This window comes from Rhinolophus sinicus, chromosome 2 (genome assembly GCF_057876585.1).
Source record: "Rhinolophus sinicus isolate RSI-liver-muscle chromosome 2, RSI-T2T, whole genome shotgun sequence".
Classification (NCBI taxonomy): Eukaryota; Metazoa; Chordata; class Mammalia; order Chiroptera; family Rhinolophidae; genus Rhinolophus; species Rhinolophus sinicus.
In genome coordinates, this window is record NC_142502.1 from 168,828,019 (window position 1) to 168,846,828 (window position 18,810).

General features: G+C 37.4%; 1 protein-coding gene across 2 annotated transcripts in view; it reads right to left on the bottom strand.

Annotated features, from left to right (window-relative positions):
* Positions 1-18,810, bottom strand: part of TTC27 (tetratricopeptide repeat domain 27) — a 142,462-nt gene that overhangs the window by 99,780 nt on the left and 23,872 nt on the right. Inside the window, exons 6-9 of one of the 2 annotated variants that reach the window (XM_019741708.3) lie at positions 16,271-16,435; positions 14,219-14,352; positions 6,639-6,751; positions 1,937-2,003 (exon numbers count right to left, since the gene is read on the bottom strand). In XM_019741708.3, the coding sequence (XP_019597267.3) occupies positions 1,937-2,003; positions 6,639-6,751; positions 14,219-14,352; positions 16,271-16,435 (479 nt within the window). The remainder of the gene's footprint in view (positions 1-1,936; positions 2,004-6,638; positions 6,752-14,218; positions 14,353-16,270; positions 16,436-18,810) is intronic. The other variant, XM_074331880.2, reaches the window with a different exon arrangement.

Consider the following 18,810-nt stretch of genomic DNA (forward strand, 5'->3'; position numbering starts at 1 on the left):
CGCCACCAGAAGTTATCTGAGTTGATTACTTCAGCAGTACCTCACAACACAGAGGAATAAGAATGGGAAAATAAATTTCTAAAAAAGAAAAGAATTACAAAAGAAAGGTTTTTAAAAAAGGAAGCTATATACCCCCACTCATTTGAAAGCTTAAAAAAATTAACTGTTTGAATGTACATAGAGTATTCTAGTGTCATTTCAGGTAACTGTGGATAACATACATCCCATAATAAACTGCTTATGAGACCAGTCCCTAGAAGATGCTACTACTGACCCGTGAGAAGTCAGGAGGAACACTTCCTATATATGCTACATCTGTTTACCTCCTTCATCAGAAGAAACCCAGGCATTTATCATCTAGACACTTGTCCCCATCCAACTCTGTACTTCCCTACACTTCACCACCATTCCAGACCCCCACATCCTTCCCTGTGCCTCTCTTCATGCAGACCTGAGTTCAAGGTCACCTTCCCCACCACCTTGTCTGAAACAGCCATTTCGGTCCCCATTCTTATTACCTTACCCTGTTTTACACTACCCAGCACACTTCTATTAAACACCTATTTCTCTCTTTGTCTACTGTGTACTTCCCCCACAAGAATGTAAATTGATGAAAACTCCAAGAGGGAAAAGACTGTTTACTGCTATATCCCCAGTGACCAACCAGCATATGCCTGGTATATATTAAGTACTCAACAGATACTAGTTGCATGAATAAATGGAAGGTAAATAATAATTTTTTCATGTATATATTTTTTAAATGTTTGTAACATTTTAGTTGTCAAATTCCTGACAGCATATGTAACGAATAACTAGAGACATTTCCACATAGTAACTTAAACACAGACATGCTATAATGATAAACATCAAAGATTTCTAAGAAGTGGGAAAATAAAAGAGGCGCCCAGAGTACTCAAAGGATTAACATCCAACCAATTCCAAAACGCTATGTAGAAAACAGTAACTTGCAAAAGGTATGCTACAGTACAAAGTAAGCAAGCTTTTCTTTCTACCACATAAAAGTACTTAATTTTTGCTTTATCTGAAAAATAACAAAGGAAGAAAACATCAGAATTCTAACTTGATTCCTAATGATATAAAAATGCCTTTGAAAAAATTATGTATCTTAAGCAATTTGTGTTCATTAAAGATACATGCATATTTTCTTTTTCTCCACAAAGCTAAAAAGATACTGGCTGACCCCTTGCTCTATGACCTTTCTCTTCTTGAAAAGCCCTCTTTGATCTCAAACCCTCAAGCCTCTATTACACCTTTCCTTTTTTATTGCCATTCTTTTCCAACTGTGACCTTTATCAACTTTACTTTCTTACACCCTCGTCCCTCCTTAAGTCTCTGTAATGAGGTGACTACCCATATATTCCACAGAAACTGTCCTAGAGACAAGCAACACGCCCCTAATTATCAAAGCCCACAGCCTCTTCTCCTGACTACTCCATGCTGTTGACAGCTGACAAGCACCCTCACGCTCTTGACACCACCTCCGTCCTTAGCCTCTATGAGCCATGCCCCTTGGTTTCACTCCGAGCTCCCTGAAGTCTTCTACTGTAGCCATCAGTCTTTCAAGAGCTGCATACTTTGGTGGCTTTGGAGTAAAGATATCAACTTTTGCTCTGTCAAGTCATTTAGTCATTTAACATTTATTGAGGACCTATTATGTGTGATGCCCTGGAAACAATGAACAGGAAATACTTGGTCACTGCCCACAAATCCAAGCAAGCACAAAATAAAAATACTACTTATGTTTAAATCAGTAGCAAGATAGATGCAGTTTGCAAACTAAAATGATGAGTTTTTGTTCCCTTATTTACTTAAGCAGCAGTGTTTCAAAACGAACAATCTGAGGCAAGAATATACCAGAGGCAAAATAATTTACAAGGAAAAAAACGAAAATGAAAAGAAAGAAGACATTACTCACCGATGTAAACGCAAGTAGCTCCTCTTCAGTTAACTTATGAACTGGGTTATTCTTTTGGAAATTTGTGCTTTAAATTAAAAAATAATAATAAAAAGTAAATTATTTCTAAAATGCATGTTATAACTAATGAAATATAATTTTTAAAAGGCAAAGTAAACTCATTTTATACGTGAAAGCACGTTTTAATATGATTGCATTATATACAAATGTAGACATAAGTTTGCCAAAGATAAGTACAAAAGTAATAAAACACTGACAAAATGTGGCTGGTGGGCTGGCCAGGTGGCTCAGGTGGTTGGAGTGCCATGCTCCTAAACACAGAGGTTGCCGGTTGGATTCCCACATGGGCCAGTGAGCTGCGCCCTCTCCAGCTAAGTTTGTGAACAACGGCTTTTCCTGGAGGGGGGCTGCTGTGTGCTGCCGTGGGCTACTGTGTGCTGCCAGGTGTGCTGCCAGGAGCGGCTGGTGGCCAGCATGAGTGGCCGGCGGCCATTATGAGTGGCTGGCAGCCAGCGTGAGCAGCCGTGGGCTACCGTGTGTTTCCATGGAGGCAGAAAAAGGGGGCAAAAAATGGTGTGTGTGTGGGGGAATGTGGCTGGTGTACTAAATGTCAACATAATTAATTTAGTAGGAAAAAAATACAGTCTGTGCCACTCCACAAAGAAAATGAAAAGAATTAATATGGCATCAACTCCTGTTTATTAATCTCATGCCAAAAAATTAAAATATTATTACAATCACTTGATAACTTCTTAATTTTTCCCTAAGAAGCAGAATGATGGGAATTCTTAGATCCTGCTGATCCAAGTATGATTTGGCAGCATAATTTTGGAAAACACTTTAACACTATCTTGTAAAGTGAACATTCACATAGCCTGAACTCAGTAATTCCATGCTAGCTACTAGAACCCAGAGAAATTCTTGAACGGGTATACCAGGAATTATATACACAATATCCATGGTAATATTGTAGGTAATAGGAAAGATCTGTTAACAATCCAAATGTCCAAAGGAGACTAATAAATTGTGAAATATTCATCCAATGGAATGCTATACTGCAAAGTAAATTACAGCTACCCATAAAACATGAATGAATCATAGAAACACAATGAGAGAAAAAAGCAAATCACAGAAGACTATGTATAATAAGACACCACTGTCATAAAGCTCAAAAAGGAGCAAAAAGAAGCAATTGACTTCAGAGGTATAAAAAATGTGAGTAAATATATTTTTTGAAAAGGCAAGAAAATGACAAACAAAATTCAAGGGAGCAGCTACCTTTTGAGGAGAGGCAGAAGGAGGAGATGGGCAAGACGCACACAGATTGGGCTGATGATTTTGTAATCTTCTAGTTCTTAAACTGGGTGGTGGGTTCATTTTATTATTACACTGTAGCCACGCAACAGCTTAACCTTTTGTTTCCTTCTACCTGCCCCCATAGAAAGGAGAGTCTATAAGACGATCCTTTCAGGGACTTTGCTAAACCTTTGTGTTTGCACCTTATGCCTCCCTGTTTGGTCCCAGAAAGATGACTGGACAGTCAATGACGAGTAAGATTCCACACGGAAGGAACAACTTAAGCCAGACGCAGTCGTGGGGACCAACAAGAGAACCTATGGGGTTCACAGAGGTGGGCACAGCCCCCACCTTCCTCAGGCTAAGGAAAGCCTCATTACACTGTATAACTTACATTTATATATTATATAAATTATTTTCTACGTAAATATTACTCACACTAAAAATGAAAATTACCACCCCACAAAATAGTACCACATCCTCATAATTTTCAATATTGGTTGGGGGTTTTATAAGGAGCATAAATATGTATATAATAATTTTAAAATGAACCTATTTTTAGTGTTGGTAACAAAAAAATGAATGGAAGAAGAATGATGAAATCATTTTGTTTAAAAAATATACAACATATACTCAGACATTTCTAGTTTGACTGCACAAAGGAATTACATATCAGTTGGCAAGATGATCCAATTAACCACTAAGGTCCTTTCAGTTCTAAGACTCAGAGGAGTGAACAGGAGCATAAAAGTCCAACCAATGTAAGAACCTCATCCAAAATGGATCAAGATTCATCTCTCACATACAAAATTCCAGTCCTTAATTCAATGCCTAAAGCATACAACAAAAATGAAATATTACAGGCTCATTACAAATAATTACAACGTAATCACTGAATCAGGCCACCATTTACCTTAACTTACTGACTTAGGTTTAGGATAGATTACTAAGCATGCCTGAAAATCAGACTGTTAATTTTTAAAGGAATTACCTACCTTTCCTTACCTATTCTGCTAGTCTGAATTACTGACCGATTGCTATAATCAAAGGAATTCTTCCCACAATGACTTTACATAAAGGCAATCAAGTACACCGAGGTATAAGAGACATGGGGCAAGTTCCAGCATGTGGCCTTCAGGTAAAATCAAACTTAAGCAGGAGGCCAGAGAAGGGCAAGAGTCGAAGGCAAAGGGCAAGAAGCTAGCCGCACTGTTTCATCAATCTACCATCTATAAGAATTCACCTTCCCTGCGTCTGCTTTCCAGACCAATGCATCCTATCCCGATGTCCAAGTCCCCTCTTCACAGGGGTCGGTAATGGCCACGGGGATCACACCGAGAGCAGGCGGTATAACAAAATCACTGTGTACAACCCACATGGCACTCACGTCCTACAAATCATCAATTCACTGATGTTGTAAGCCAGAGGATTACACACTGCACCAGATGCTCCAAGATTTAGAATATAATCAAGTAGTTTCTACCAAACAATGGAAATTTTAACTGCCCATGAAATCCATTCAGCACTTTTCACTGTTCTGTATACTGAGATTCCACCAAGATCGTATTTGGGGGAGAAAAACAGTATTTGAAAACAAGCATTTTCTTGTTTGTTTGTTTGTTTGTTTGTTTTTGTCCTCTCCCAACTGTGAAGTCTAACTCAATATAGCTAAAGCTCAACTGACAGAATGTATATATATATATGTGGTCTGATTTAATTTCCTGATGAATCGACAATTATGAATTTACCAAAATAATATTCTAAGAAACAGCATAAAGGAGAACTCAGAATTAGGGGTCAGTAAAACCTGAATTCAAGCCCTAATTGCTACTTTGTAATTCTGAGCAAGTCATTTAGCCATTTGAACCCTGATTTCCCATTTGAAAAATGGAGAAAAATAACAACCTCTAGGCTTGTTAGAACATTAATGAGGGACAATGTGCAAACACCTGGTATAATTCCTAGCACATAATATTGCTTATAAATGGCTTCTACTTATTTTGTTTGTATACTAAGCATCATTATGAATTGAACAAATGATTTTTCAATAGTAAGCATAAAAGCTGCCACTGGAATCAAATAATGTGATAGGGCAGTAGATTTGGATATAGAAACAGAATTCTATATATGCGACCCCTTTTAAACAAAAGGGGACTATAGAGCTCTAATTCAACTTTTGTATAAGGGAAAACCTACTGTTAGTGTAAAGGAGATAAAAATGCTATGATGTGCACATGAAAGTGTAAGCTCTACTGTGTAAAAAGACAAATATTTTTAAATTGCCTATTATTAATGTAACTGGCCTCAATATTGAAACTTTGTGAAATATACTATTTTGAACATTACTAAATCTCCAGCTAAGAAATGGGATATTTATATAGTCTAAAAAAGTACCTGCCTAAATAATATTAATTACAAAGGTAAAGAAGAACAACTCTGCATGGAAGAAGCCTGGCAAACACCACTGGAATCATGTGATCAAAGTTAATCTCACCAGTCGTAAGACAAATCAAAACTGCTAGGATGCAGTAAGAACCACAAAACTTCCCTTCTCTGATATCTCTGCTAATGATGCATAATGTGAATCTAATCATAATTTTTTTTAAATCAGACAAATTCAAACTGATGGAAAGTCTACAAAAATACCTGGGTTTAAAGTTTCAAAAGTGTCAAGATCACGAAAGTCAAGCAAAACGGAGTAACTATTCCAGATTGACAGAAACTAAAGAGACATAATAACTAAATATAACACATATATTCTAGACTGTTTCCTGCGCTACCAAGGAGATTTTAGGACATGTGGCAAAAGTTGAATGGGGTCTGAGTATTAAATGATAGTAAAGTATGAACGTTGTGGCTATGTATTATACAAAAATACCCTGCGTATTGGAAACACATACTAAAGTATTCAGGGGTGATAGAGTATCATGTTGGAAAATGATTCTCAAAAGTTCTTTGCAATGCCTTGCACTTGCAACAGTTTTCCAAATTTGAAATTATTTCAAAAGAGAAAATAATATAAAAATAAAAAGAAAAACTATTTCCACCGTAAGTTTCTATAGTATTAAAAAATAATTCTATCCTTTGAAATGTAAATATCCTCAGCAGTCAAAAGAGCCATTCTCACTTATCCTAAACGCTTTATTAAGAGTCTATTCCCAGCTAAGGCTAAACAAAGAAATTCTATTCATTGAAAGAAGGGAAGGATAAGTATCCCAACTCACTGGTGATTCCTGAGATTCCTAATCGCTAACCTTTAATTGGTTGCCCAACTCCTCCCAAACTTCATAGGTAGTACAAGGTAACCTCTTCATTCAGAACTCTGGGGACCTCCTGAATAAAGATTTCCCCAACACAAGAGAATCAACGCGAGAGGTGTTCAAAGTATACAAGTCAGTCAACGTACCAGATTCCAAGGATAACAGCAAGCTCTTCAGCACACAGGTCGGGCATCTGAAACTGTTCACAATCTGCCAACTTTATCTCATTTAGAACAGTATCATCATTGAGCTCAAGATTCTGGTGGAATACAAAAGAAAATATTTAGACCAAAAATTAAATGTGATTCATTCAACAGACTGTATGCAACTGACTGCTAGGGACGGATTAATGACCTTTTTAAAATTACACAATGTCTCACGTGGTCAATAGGCTTTCTTGTGAAACACGTATTTGGGGACAATTTACTGTATAGAAATGGAGGATGTGCCATCTGTACCTCAGGAATGTACTGACAGTACCAATAATAAGGAATAATAGTTACATTAATTGAGCCTACTATGCAGAAGCCCCTTTGCTGATGCACCAGGATTCAAAACCAGATCTTTCTTCTCTGCCTTTAAATTCTAATCTAAAACATCAACTCCCAACTCTGTTTCTCAACAGCATCTGGAATAGCCAATACATTTTGAAAAATAATAAAATCTGAAGACTTCGAGGATTTGATAGAATATTTGATTTTAAGAATAACTACAAATCCAAGGCAGTGTGGTACTGGCCGGAAGACAGACATGTTTGTAGACGAATGAAACAGAATACAGTCCAAAATTTCAGACCCACATTATGTTGTCAAATGATTTTCAACAAAGATGCACGGGTGATTCAACATTGGAAAGGCTTTTCAATAAATGATTTTGGAACAATTGGATACCCATTTAGGAAAAAAACGACTCTCACACCATCTCATACCATATACAAAGATTAAATCAAAATTAATCACATACCTTAATGTAGAAGCTAACAGTAAAAAAAACTTCTAGGAGAAATCCTATGAGAAAAGCTTTGCAACTTTGGGGTAGGCAGAGAGTCCTTAATTAGGACACAAAAAAACCTGAGCCATCAGAGAAAAACTTAATAAATCGGATTTCATCAGATTAAAAACTTCCTCTTTGGAAACACTGTTAAGAAAATGAATCTGGGTGGTGAACACACAACGTGAGATACAGATAATGTATTACAGAATTGTACACCTGAAATGTATGTAACTTTACTAACAATTGTTGCCCCAATAAACTTTAATTTAAAGAGAAAAAAAAATGAAAAGCCAAGCTACAGACTCAAAGAATATATTTACAAAACAAGTATCTGAAAAGGGGCTTGTATCAGAATATGGAGAATACTTAAAACTCAGTAAGACGAGGATAAACAACCCAATATAAAAACAGACAAAAGATTTGTACGGATACTTCATAAAAGAAAATACACAAATAGCGAATCAGCACACAAAAAGTCCTGGACAATGGTAGTCAACAGGGAAATATTAATTAAAATTTAAGACTAACAATACTAAACGTTGACAAGGATCTGGTAGAAATGGCAAATGGTACCACCACAGAAAACAGTTTGCCAGTTTCTTGTAATAAACATCCATTTACCATGTGAGCTATCCATGCCACATTTAAGTAGTTACCCATGAGAAATGAAAACATATGTCTCCACAAAGACATGTATATAAATGTTCATTTATATACAGTTTTACCTGCAATAGCCCCAAACTGGAAACAATCCAATGTCTGTCGATAGATAGGTAGTTAGGTAGGTAGGTAGGTAGGTAGGTAGGTGGATGGATGGATGGATGGATGGATGGATGGATGGATGGATGGATGGATAGATAGATAGATAGATAGATAGATAGATAGATAGATAGATAGATAGATAGATAGATAGATAGATAGATAGATGACAGATAGATGACAGATAGATATAGATAGATGATACATAGATTGATCTTATATTCATCCAATGGAATTCTAATCAGCAGTAAAAAGAAGCTATTGACACATGCAACCACACAGATACATTCTGAGGAAAAGAGACCAGACAAAAGAGTACATACTGTATCACGTTGCGTACGGCGGGGTTTAAATCCCTCGTGAAGATTCTCGTGATCCGTACGCAACGTGTTAAGATTCCATTCATATGAAATTCTAGAAAAGGCAACTATCTGTAGTCACAGAAAGCAGATCAATAATTATGTAGGGCCAGACTGGTGGGGGATTAACTACAAAGGGGCATGGTGGAACTCTTAGAGTAATGGCTATATCTTGACTATAATGGCTGGATGTGTGTGTTTGTCAAATCTCATCAAACTGTGCAATTAAATGGGTCAATTTTTCTACACGTAAGTTACATTTCAATAAAATTGTTTTTTAATGAATTAAAAAATAAATCACCAACATGGGGAATATAATCAACAATGTTGTAAAGATTTTGTGGGGTATCCGATGGACACTTGTCTTATTAGGGAGACCACTTCATGGACGGTATAGATGCCTGACCACTGTGCTATACACCTGAAGCTGAAGCTGAATAATAATGAATGTCAACTGTAACTTAATATATATATAGTCACAGGATGTGGAGTACAGCACAGGGAATAGTCAGAGGAATTGTAATAGCTGTGTACAATGTCAGAGGGGTAATAGATTGGGGGAGAGGGGTTATCACTTTGTGAGGGGTGAAATGTCTAACTATTACATTGTTTTGTACACCTGAAACTAATAAAAAATAAAATAAAATAAAATAAATCACCATGAGCTACCACTACACACTCACTAGAATGGCAAAATTAAAAAGACTGACAATATCAAATATTGGCAAGGATGTACAGCAACAGTGCATTGACGGTGGAAATGTAACATGGTACATCCACTTTGGAAAACAGTCTGGCAGTTTCTCACATGTTAAAAATACACTTACCACATAACCCAGCCTTTCCATCCCTAGATATTTACCCATGAGAATTAAAAACAGATGTCCACACAAAGACTTACACAAAACTATTCCAAGCAGCTTTATTCATAATAGCAAAAAACTAGAAGCAGCTCAATTGTTCACCAACAGGTGAATGGATAACTTAGCAATAAACAGGAGCCAACTATTGGTATCAAAATATTGATGAATATCAAAACATTATGCTAAGTGAAAGAAACCAGACACAGAAGAGTCATACTATATGATTCTATTTATTTGAAAGTCTAGAGAAGAAACAGCTCTCATCTGTGACAAAAAGCAGATCAGTGGGAGGGAAATTGATTGCAAAGGAGTATTGTGGACTTAATGGCATAATGGAAATGGTTCTACATTCTTATTATGGTGTTAGTTACATGGGTCTAGCAAAACTCATCAAACTGCACATTTAAACTAAGTGTAATTTATTTTATGCAAATTTTTCCTCAAAAAGCTTGACAAATTTTTTTTCTAATTCAATGAAAGTAACTTAAAGCAAGGAAGACATCAGGAGTAAAAAGGAGCTGGGTAGAGCTCCCACCCCCTTCAGCTTCAGAAGGCTGGAAATTATCTATGACTAAAAGGCCTACCTCTAAACTGGTCATCCCTTAACTGGTAAGTAATAATCTGCCCAAAGGAACAGTTTTCCTTGTTTATGCTCAAATTCATCCTAAGTGTAGGCCCAGCTCTAGCTACAAGATTTCAAGAAAGAGCACAACAATCTCCAACAACTGTTGATGGGAGCCACACATAACTTTGGGCGGCTGCTCAGCCTCCATTGAAAAAACGAGCCCCTTCCTCCTGGACCCAGCACCCTTCAAAGGCAAGACTGACAGGAGCACAGCACACCCTGGCGGCCATCCATTTTCCATACAGGCCTTGCGTAATTTTAAAAATAGACATATAATTACAAATTTTCTAATAGCCACAGTTAAAAAAGTAAAAAAAAAGAAAAAAAAAACAGAAAAGAAGATTAAATGACTTAACCTAATACATTTATAACATGTATCAATAGATTATTATTAATTAGATACTATACATTCTTTTTATACACAGTCAATGAAATCTGGTGACTTTCACACTTCACCACATCTCAGTATGGACCAGCCAACTCTCAAGTGATTGCAATCACGTGTGGCTGATGGCTACCACATCGGACAGCTCAGCTCAGCTCTAGAGTGTCTCAGAACTCTCACCTTTGTACACATCCTAAGAGTGTTGCATCAACCTGCTTGTAATACCCAACGATTAGTAACACATTTGCAGAGGGCCTTTCCAAACTAATCTGATCCTTTAACAAAGTGGAATGTGGGAAAAGCCAATGGGGAAACTAAGAATATAATAACTCTCCCAGGCTGTCACCCAAGCTACACAGTGATGATGTGACAGGAACCCTAGTCTCTTCCTCCCAACCCGGGACTCCTTCGCCTCCATCACAGGAGACCTGAGACACGTCAGTGTTAGCAATGGGACATTATTTATTTGCCAGTGACAAACAGGTGATCAAAACAGTTCTGATCTTCAGACAAGATTCTCTATGTTCCTATTCAGCTCTTTTTGAAATCAAAATACGTGTACCAGTACCAGGTTGCCAGTACCAACTCATACAACTGTTTTACAAGCCCCAAATTTAAAATATTTTTCTACTTTAGTCCCATTTGAACCTCATAATATTCTACTGAATCAAGAAATTTGCTACAGTCTTTCAGAACTATTCAAGTGATACTTATGATATTGTCATTGTGCACGTAGGATAGATTTTTTTTTTAGTGTTGCCCTTGCTGTGTAATAAACTCTGTATCTAGTTTACCTAGCAAACGCCTGAAATTTCGGTAGTGTAGGTTTTTTGTACATAACCTTGTACAATCTTGCAACAGAGGCCAACCACCTAAGACATATACCTGGAGTCTCTTGTATTATAGAATTTTTCTTGTTCTGCATATCCCTGACATTACAGCTGACAAAAACAAAAACTGGTATTTCAGATCTGTTTTCTGAAATCTTTTAAGCTAGAATCACATGCAAGAATTAACTTTGCATCTACTAATTTTGACACCTTTTAGACCTGTCCGAAAGTGTGCTGTGTTGAAGCAGCAAACCAATGAGTATTACATTTTGGATATTTGGTTCTATCTTTAACACCGTCCTGGTGTATTCATTGATACCATCAAATATATGACATTGTTGTAGTATGTGTCATTTTGTCATCTTTATTTCCCTTTGTATTGATTTTAAGCATTGAAATAAATTGCTGTATTATGCTTAATGTAAAAAAAAAAAAGAAAGCACATAATTTATCTCCAATATGTGGGACACACCACATTCAGCATTCAGTGTATATTTCTTATCAGTCATGCTGATCACGTTTTTGTGTTTTCTGTGAATACATATTTTAATTTATTCTCCTTCCTCACCTCCCCCATACAAGTGAACAATAAAGAACAAAGGCTCTGCTTTTGATTTGCACATTGGGGTTGCTCATGATTAACTGTTGACTATTAAACCCTGAAATCCAATAGCTTTAGTCTATGTTATTCCCCATGATAACAGATTGAAAATCTGGGAAGGCCCAAAGGGAAATACTATGCTCCTCACTGGCAATAAAATTACTGCATTTCGGGCCGAGCCGGTGACTCAGGTGGTTAGAGCTCCATGCTCCTAACTCCAAAGGCTGCCAGTTCGATTCCCACATGGGCCAGTGGGCTCTCAACCACAAGGTTGCTGGTTCGACTCCCGCAAGGGATGGTGGGCTGCGCCACCCCTGCAACTACAGCAACTGGACCTGGAGCTGAGCTGCGCCCTCCACAACTAAGACTGAAAGGACAACAACTTGAAGCTGAATGGCACCCTCCACAACTAAAATTGACACACTGTTCCCCAATAAAGTCCTGTTACCCTTCCCCAATTAAAAAAAAAGAAAGCCTTAAAAAAAAGTTATTCTTAAAAAAAATAAAATTACTGCATTTCCTCAACTCTACGATATATGTTTTTATATTATAACATTTCTAATGAAGATCTATTTTGTAATCACTACAATTGGTATAATTAGTGCTCCTTTCTTTCCTGGTGAGCAACTGTTAAACAGATGGTTTATTTTATAATCTAATAGTGCGTTTGACATAAGGAAATATGGCAATATAACTAATTAAATAAGCAATTCTATCTTCCATCCATGAATATAAACTGTTTCTATATAATCCATACCTACCTGTATCACATAATTTGTAATTCTACCTTCAAGTAGTCATTAATGAAAACCATAAAATTATCTGAATGTATTTTATTTCAAATATGAATGAGCAAATAAATTCTGTATTAAAATGTACATCATTTTTATATATTCCTCATAATCATCATCATATCATGTTTATCATCACAGGAGACAATTTTCAATAGGACTCCAAATAAAAGAGAACAAACAACAGATTGCTGATTTAAATGTTTGGATTGCAGAATTAAATCTCTTCTTAGTGATGCTGTGCTATGGCCTAAAGGCTTAGGACAGTTAATCTAAGACTTAGGGAGGGACTTGGGTTATATCAAACAGTTGAAGAAAGAGGGCCCAGTATATACGAAAAGGAAACGGAGGCTAGACGCAGTTACCAGCCCAGCTTCCTCGTCAGCATCAACACAGCAGTACAAACATGAATCCAACTGTGGCTGTACCAACTTCAGGAAGTGTAGGCTGTGCCCTGTGTAGTCTCATCCCTAAATTTCTACATTTTTCCCTCCCTCCCTTCCTTCTTTCCTTCCTTCTTCTCTCCCTCCCTCCCTCCTTCCCTCCCTTTTTTCTTTCCTCTCTCCCTTCCTCCCTCTCTCTCTCTCTCAATCTCTCCCTCCCTTCCTTCTCCCCTTTAGAATCAATAGCTGTTCCTCCCGGAAGTTATCACAAAGCAAACAGAGGACTGGAGTAAGCCCAGGAGGTATGTAACATCCCATCAAAGGCCTTCCTCGGGGATCCTGACTGCTGCCATCCCTAGCCCCCTTGGCATTATTTTCAGTTTGGAAAAGAATTTAGTGTTCAATGCACCCAAGGTAAATTTGTTTGCAAGCTCTGGAATGAACAGTAGCAAAACATGGGCTTCAAAGACAAAAACATCAACCAGAGAACAACCAAAAAGTTGGTTTAGGGTCTTTGGGATACAAAAGTATAAATGCTAATGGCCTCCATGGAAGCAGATGAAAAGGCCTGTAAGTAGGTAAACTGACCAAGAGCCATAAATTCAAGTTACGGGAAAAGACAGCATTAGCCAGATCAAGAAAAATTTACTAAGCCAGGAACTAGCCCAATAATGACAGAATAATAAGACAGATCAGAAAACTAGTAAAAATGATTTCTGATCATCTGTTTATATATTTGGAAGAAGCTCAAGACATTTTAAGTCTCTTAATGTTCAAAAATATCCACAGAAAGCAAAATTAAGGCAACAAATATGGTAGTAACTAGAAAAATTATTCTCTACTCAGTCTGCCTTTTGCATTTCTTCAAGGTGGGGGGGGGGGGCGGAACACACATCATTAACTGCATTATTAACTCATGTTTACCAAAGACTAGAAGACCACCACCATTTTATCTCTATGTAAGGGTAAAAAAGGCTTAAACATGGGTTCCTCCCTCACCCCCCAGCCACCTTGAAAAAGCTCAAGAAGGGACAAAAATGAAGACTCTTCCCACCCCCTTCAGTGTTTCTACGAAACTCACCTATGGAACCTGGTTAGACTTAGACACTAATTTATGCAACGCACGATCCTACTCACCCTGGTTAAATGTTCCTGAGGCGTCGGGGCTGGACTGAATTCACAGTTTGGAAAGACATTCCCTTCCCTTCTTACATCTAGAATAAGTTGTGCCACGTAATTCTCCTGAAATCGTGTCCTTTTTCCCAAAGCACCTGAAAAACACATAAAAGTCTGTTAATTGATTTGTCAATCAGACCTACTGTGCCGTCATAAAGAGCCATATTTTCAGAGTGCTTTAGAATTTGTAAGGTGTTCTCTCCCTTTCATATAAGAGAAACCTGAGGCCAACTGATGATTTTTAAATGCCTTACACAGTTATAAAGCCAGTAAGCTGTGGGGCCAGAACTCAAACCCAGTATTTCTGTCACCAGATTCTATATACTTACTTTTCCATCAAACTACCTATTCCCTCAAAAGAGAAACTCATTAAGTGTCACGGGTAGAAGAAATCGTATCATCTCCATGTAACATGAAAAAGTGGAGATTCCGAGTAAGATCACGGGGCTTCTCAGTCCCACAGCCAGAGCTTAAGGACAGCGCTTCTCTCACAGCATCTGGCTTCATGTCACACCACAGTGTTTTTCATTTTGTATCTGAAATAACTTGCTGCAGAATAGCTTTAAGAGAAGCAAAAGTTCTAACATCCGTTCTCTGGCAAGAGTCAGATTACAAAGGCCCTTGATTACAAAGACCAGTCTAAGAAGTCTGGATTTTATCCTGCAGTGAGTCTGGCTCCATGTTATACATCAACCTTTTAAACACATTACACTAATCGCTACTGAGATGGTCTAACACTGCTTACTTTATAGTAAGGCTACAGCTGAATGGAAAAAAAAAATCTGATTCTCATTTTATACTTGTGAGCACCACATTTGTACTTTTAAGTTCTTCACTCTTAACTTGGACAAAATTAGGAAGAACGAGCTAGTAAACACACTAACAGTTAAAGCTGACCATCCAGATCACTGTGCTATTAGCTTGTTAGTAGTTCCAAAAGTCTCCTAGGAGGACCACGACATCCAAAAACATAATCTGTGAAAGTAACCTCACAAGGTATATTATTTGCAACTATATTTTCAAATACAGACAAGACTCCAACTTACACATGGCTATTGTTCCAAAAGTTGTAAACTTGGTACTTAGTAATTTTTCCTACACAAATAATAGAATAAAAGATGGCTAACAGCTAGACCAGGCCACAAACTCATATGTAACTCATAAGATATCTGAAGGATTTTATTATATAACTCGCTAAGAAACATGGAGTTTGGGGGCTGAGAAAGAGCCTTAGAGATAATCTAGACCTCGCCTAAGGAGGACATACAGGTTCAATCATTTCAACACTCACGGACAGGAAGTCACTGCCTGGTATGCTGAGCTCAGGTTCAACAGGTATAAATGGTGTGACCAGCTGATGATATCTGACTTTCATTAATGGATTCAATAATGAAAGCCAATTATATTGTGAGACACCAGAGACAGAGCAATACATTAAAAGAAATCATTGTTTCTTATTTGGTATTCAGGAGAAACAGAGGTTTTAGGAGACATTTTGTCATTTATTTCTTCACTTAACAAATGTTTACTGAGTACCTACTATATGCCAGATAGTGTTCTAAGACATTGAGGGAACATCTAAATAAAGCAGTCAAAAATTTCTGTTCGGAAGGAATACAAAAAAGGCAGGATGGACGCCACGGTGGATATTTATAAGAGAGCACAACTGAGAAAGGCCAAACTAAAGTTGGGACTCCGGAGGGGTCTTAAAGGGCCACATCCACAACGAAATAGTCAGAAGTTCCCTCGCATACTGCCAGGCTGCTATACATTACTACATGTGTCTACCTACATTAGAAAATAAAGGGGCATTTCCAGGAATAAAGGAACTATATAGTTTCAAATTTGTTGTCAAACTAAATTTTTAAGATAAAATCTTTAAAATCTATTTTTGTAAAGAACAAGACATAGAAAACCAAATATAACCACACAATACAGCCAAACTGCCAATGTATCTGGTAGCTTTATCATAAAAATAAATCAATTATCCACAAAAGGTGAAAAAAGTCTTACCTGTCAATTCAATTTGTAACTTGCTGGTATCTTTAGCAATACTGAACTGATCTTTTGCTTTTTTATATTCGTAATAATATAAATACATATATGCACATTCCAGATGGAATTGAATAGCCAAACATTGACCTGAATCATCTACAAACAGATTCTCCAGCTTCATCACTGCAAGACAAAAGATGAAACATTAGAAACTATGATGAGAATTATATTAACGAGTTTGAATTATATTAATGAGTATCTGTGAAGTACATACTACATTGACCTTACTCTTAAAAGAATTTTACATCTGGAAGATGAAGAACACACATATAGTAACAGTTCAGAGTTAGCATTCCCTGAGCACTTATACTCGTATGTTCCAAGCATGGAGCTAAGGACATTATATACATTACCTCCCTTATTCTACACAATCCTAGGAAACATGATTCATAACCCTGCTCTTTCATATTTTAGAGTGCTTGTCTTAATCGTGCTGTAAAAAAAAAAATACGGCAACACAATGGGTTGATGATACAAAGCACCAAATGAATCTACAAAGAACTAAACAACACAGTAAATCTGATTGCCCTCATAAAGAATGTAGACTTTCTTGTTTAAAAGGAGAAACAGATAAATATCCATATGTATCTAAGGCAATGTGAGTAACAAATAGAGAATGAATGAATACTGGCTTGGCAGTCACATTCTAATTTATTTCTCTAACTACCGGACATGAAAAGATGGGAGGATAGGGCTGACCCGGTGGCTCAGGTGGTTGGAGCTCCGTGTTCCTAACACCGAGGTCGCCTGTTCAATTCCCACATGGGCCACATGCGCCCTCTACAGCTAAGATTGTGAACAACAGCTCTCCCTGGAGCTGGGCTGCTGTGAGTTGCCATGAGAGCCCACCAGTGACCGACTGCCTCAGCCAGTGTGGGGAAGAAGCGGGGGAGCTCATAATACCAGCATGGGCCAGGGAGCTGTGTCCTACACAACTAGACTGAGAAACAATGGCTTGAACCGGAGTGGGGTGGGGGGAGCCGGAAGAAGGGGGGGAAAAAAAGATGGAAGGATAACCTAGTATCACAGTATCTGAAATAAAATGATTTGTCAACATTAATTATATGTAATGTCTAACCACCATGCTCTATACCTGAAATTAATATGAAATAATACTGAATGTCAACTGTAATTGGGGAAAAAAATTTAATTGTACGTAATTAAAGGGGCTATACACCAAGATACAGGGGGTGTCTAACAGGTCACTTCATCCATCCCTCTACAACAGCCTTGACAAACAATCCCTCACAAATGTTTTCAGTAATGGGTTCATCAGCATTTCACAAAACAGGCCGTAAGAATAAATGCCTAATGAACAAAGAGAAAACGAACTTCCTAAGTCCAAAGACTGAGAATCCATTATCTATCCTTCAAGCTGAAAGGGAAAGAAAATTTACTGAATACCTCCGCTGCCCAGCCGTAGCCATTTTACATTCTGTCTTATCTAATTCTCACAGTGAAGTCTCTCAGGTTGGCACTGTCCCCACTTAATTCATTAGAAAACTGCACTCAGACAGCTTACTGACTAATCACCTCAGTTGTTCAGTGGCAAGGCCAGGATTTAAATCCAAGCTCCTTGGAAAAATGGGGAGAGGGATTTGGCAAAGAAGAACTAAGGTCAAAGATATAGAGGTGAAGACATAAAAACCAATCTGCTTTATCACCTAGTAACCTGGCAAAGACACCGATAGCTAAGAAACAGACAGCCTTTGTCTGACTGTGAACTAAAATTAAAATGAGTCTGAAAAAGAAAGATAGTGTTTGTCTAAGGACTACCAGCCTGTTAGAGAGATTCGCTGGACTCAAATAAAAAGTCAAGATGTACATGTCTTACAGCAAATGGCAAGACAGGCAGGCAAACATAAAGTGCACAGTGAATAGCCTGCAGTAGGTCTCCTCCACGCAAACCACACTTAAGAAAAGCTGGATCTGCTGATACTCAATGCTCTTAATGAGCATTCGTATATTACATCCTTAATGTAATATATTCTAAGGGCAAGGAAAGCTGCAAAGAAATCTTGAGCCTTATTCAGTGATCTTATTGTTAGTAGGAATGCTGGTATTGTTTTGAAAAATTTTTATATACGAGTATGCTGCAAAGCAAGTAAGTAATTACGTTTATATTGTTAGGAACCAAATTTTCAGTTTAAGAAAAGAACAATACAAATATAAAATCAAAGATATAAACACATTGCAAGGTTAAATTTTTTAACAGCTTTATTGAGATAATTCACATGTATACCATTCATCAATTTAAAGCGTACAGTCAATGGCTTTTAGTATATTCAAAGAAATGTGCAACTATTAGCATAGCCAATTTTAGAACATTTTCATCACCTCAAAAATAAATCCCATACCCTTTAGCTATCACTCTCTTCTTCGCCATCCCTCCCACAGCACTAAACAACTACTAACCTACTTTCTGACTGTAGATTTGCCTATTCTGGACATTTCACATAAATGAAATCATATAATATGTGATCTTTTGTGACTGGTGT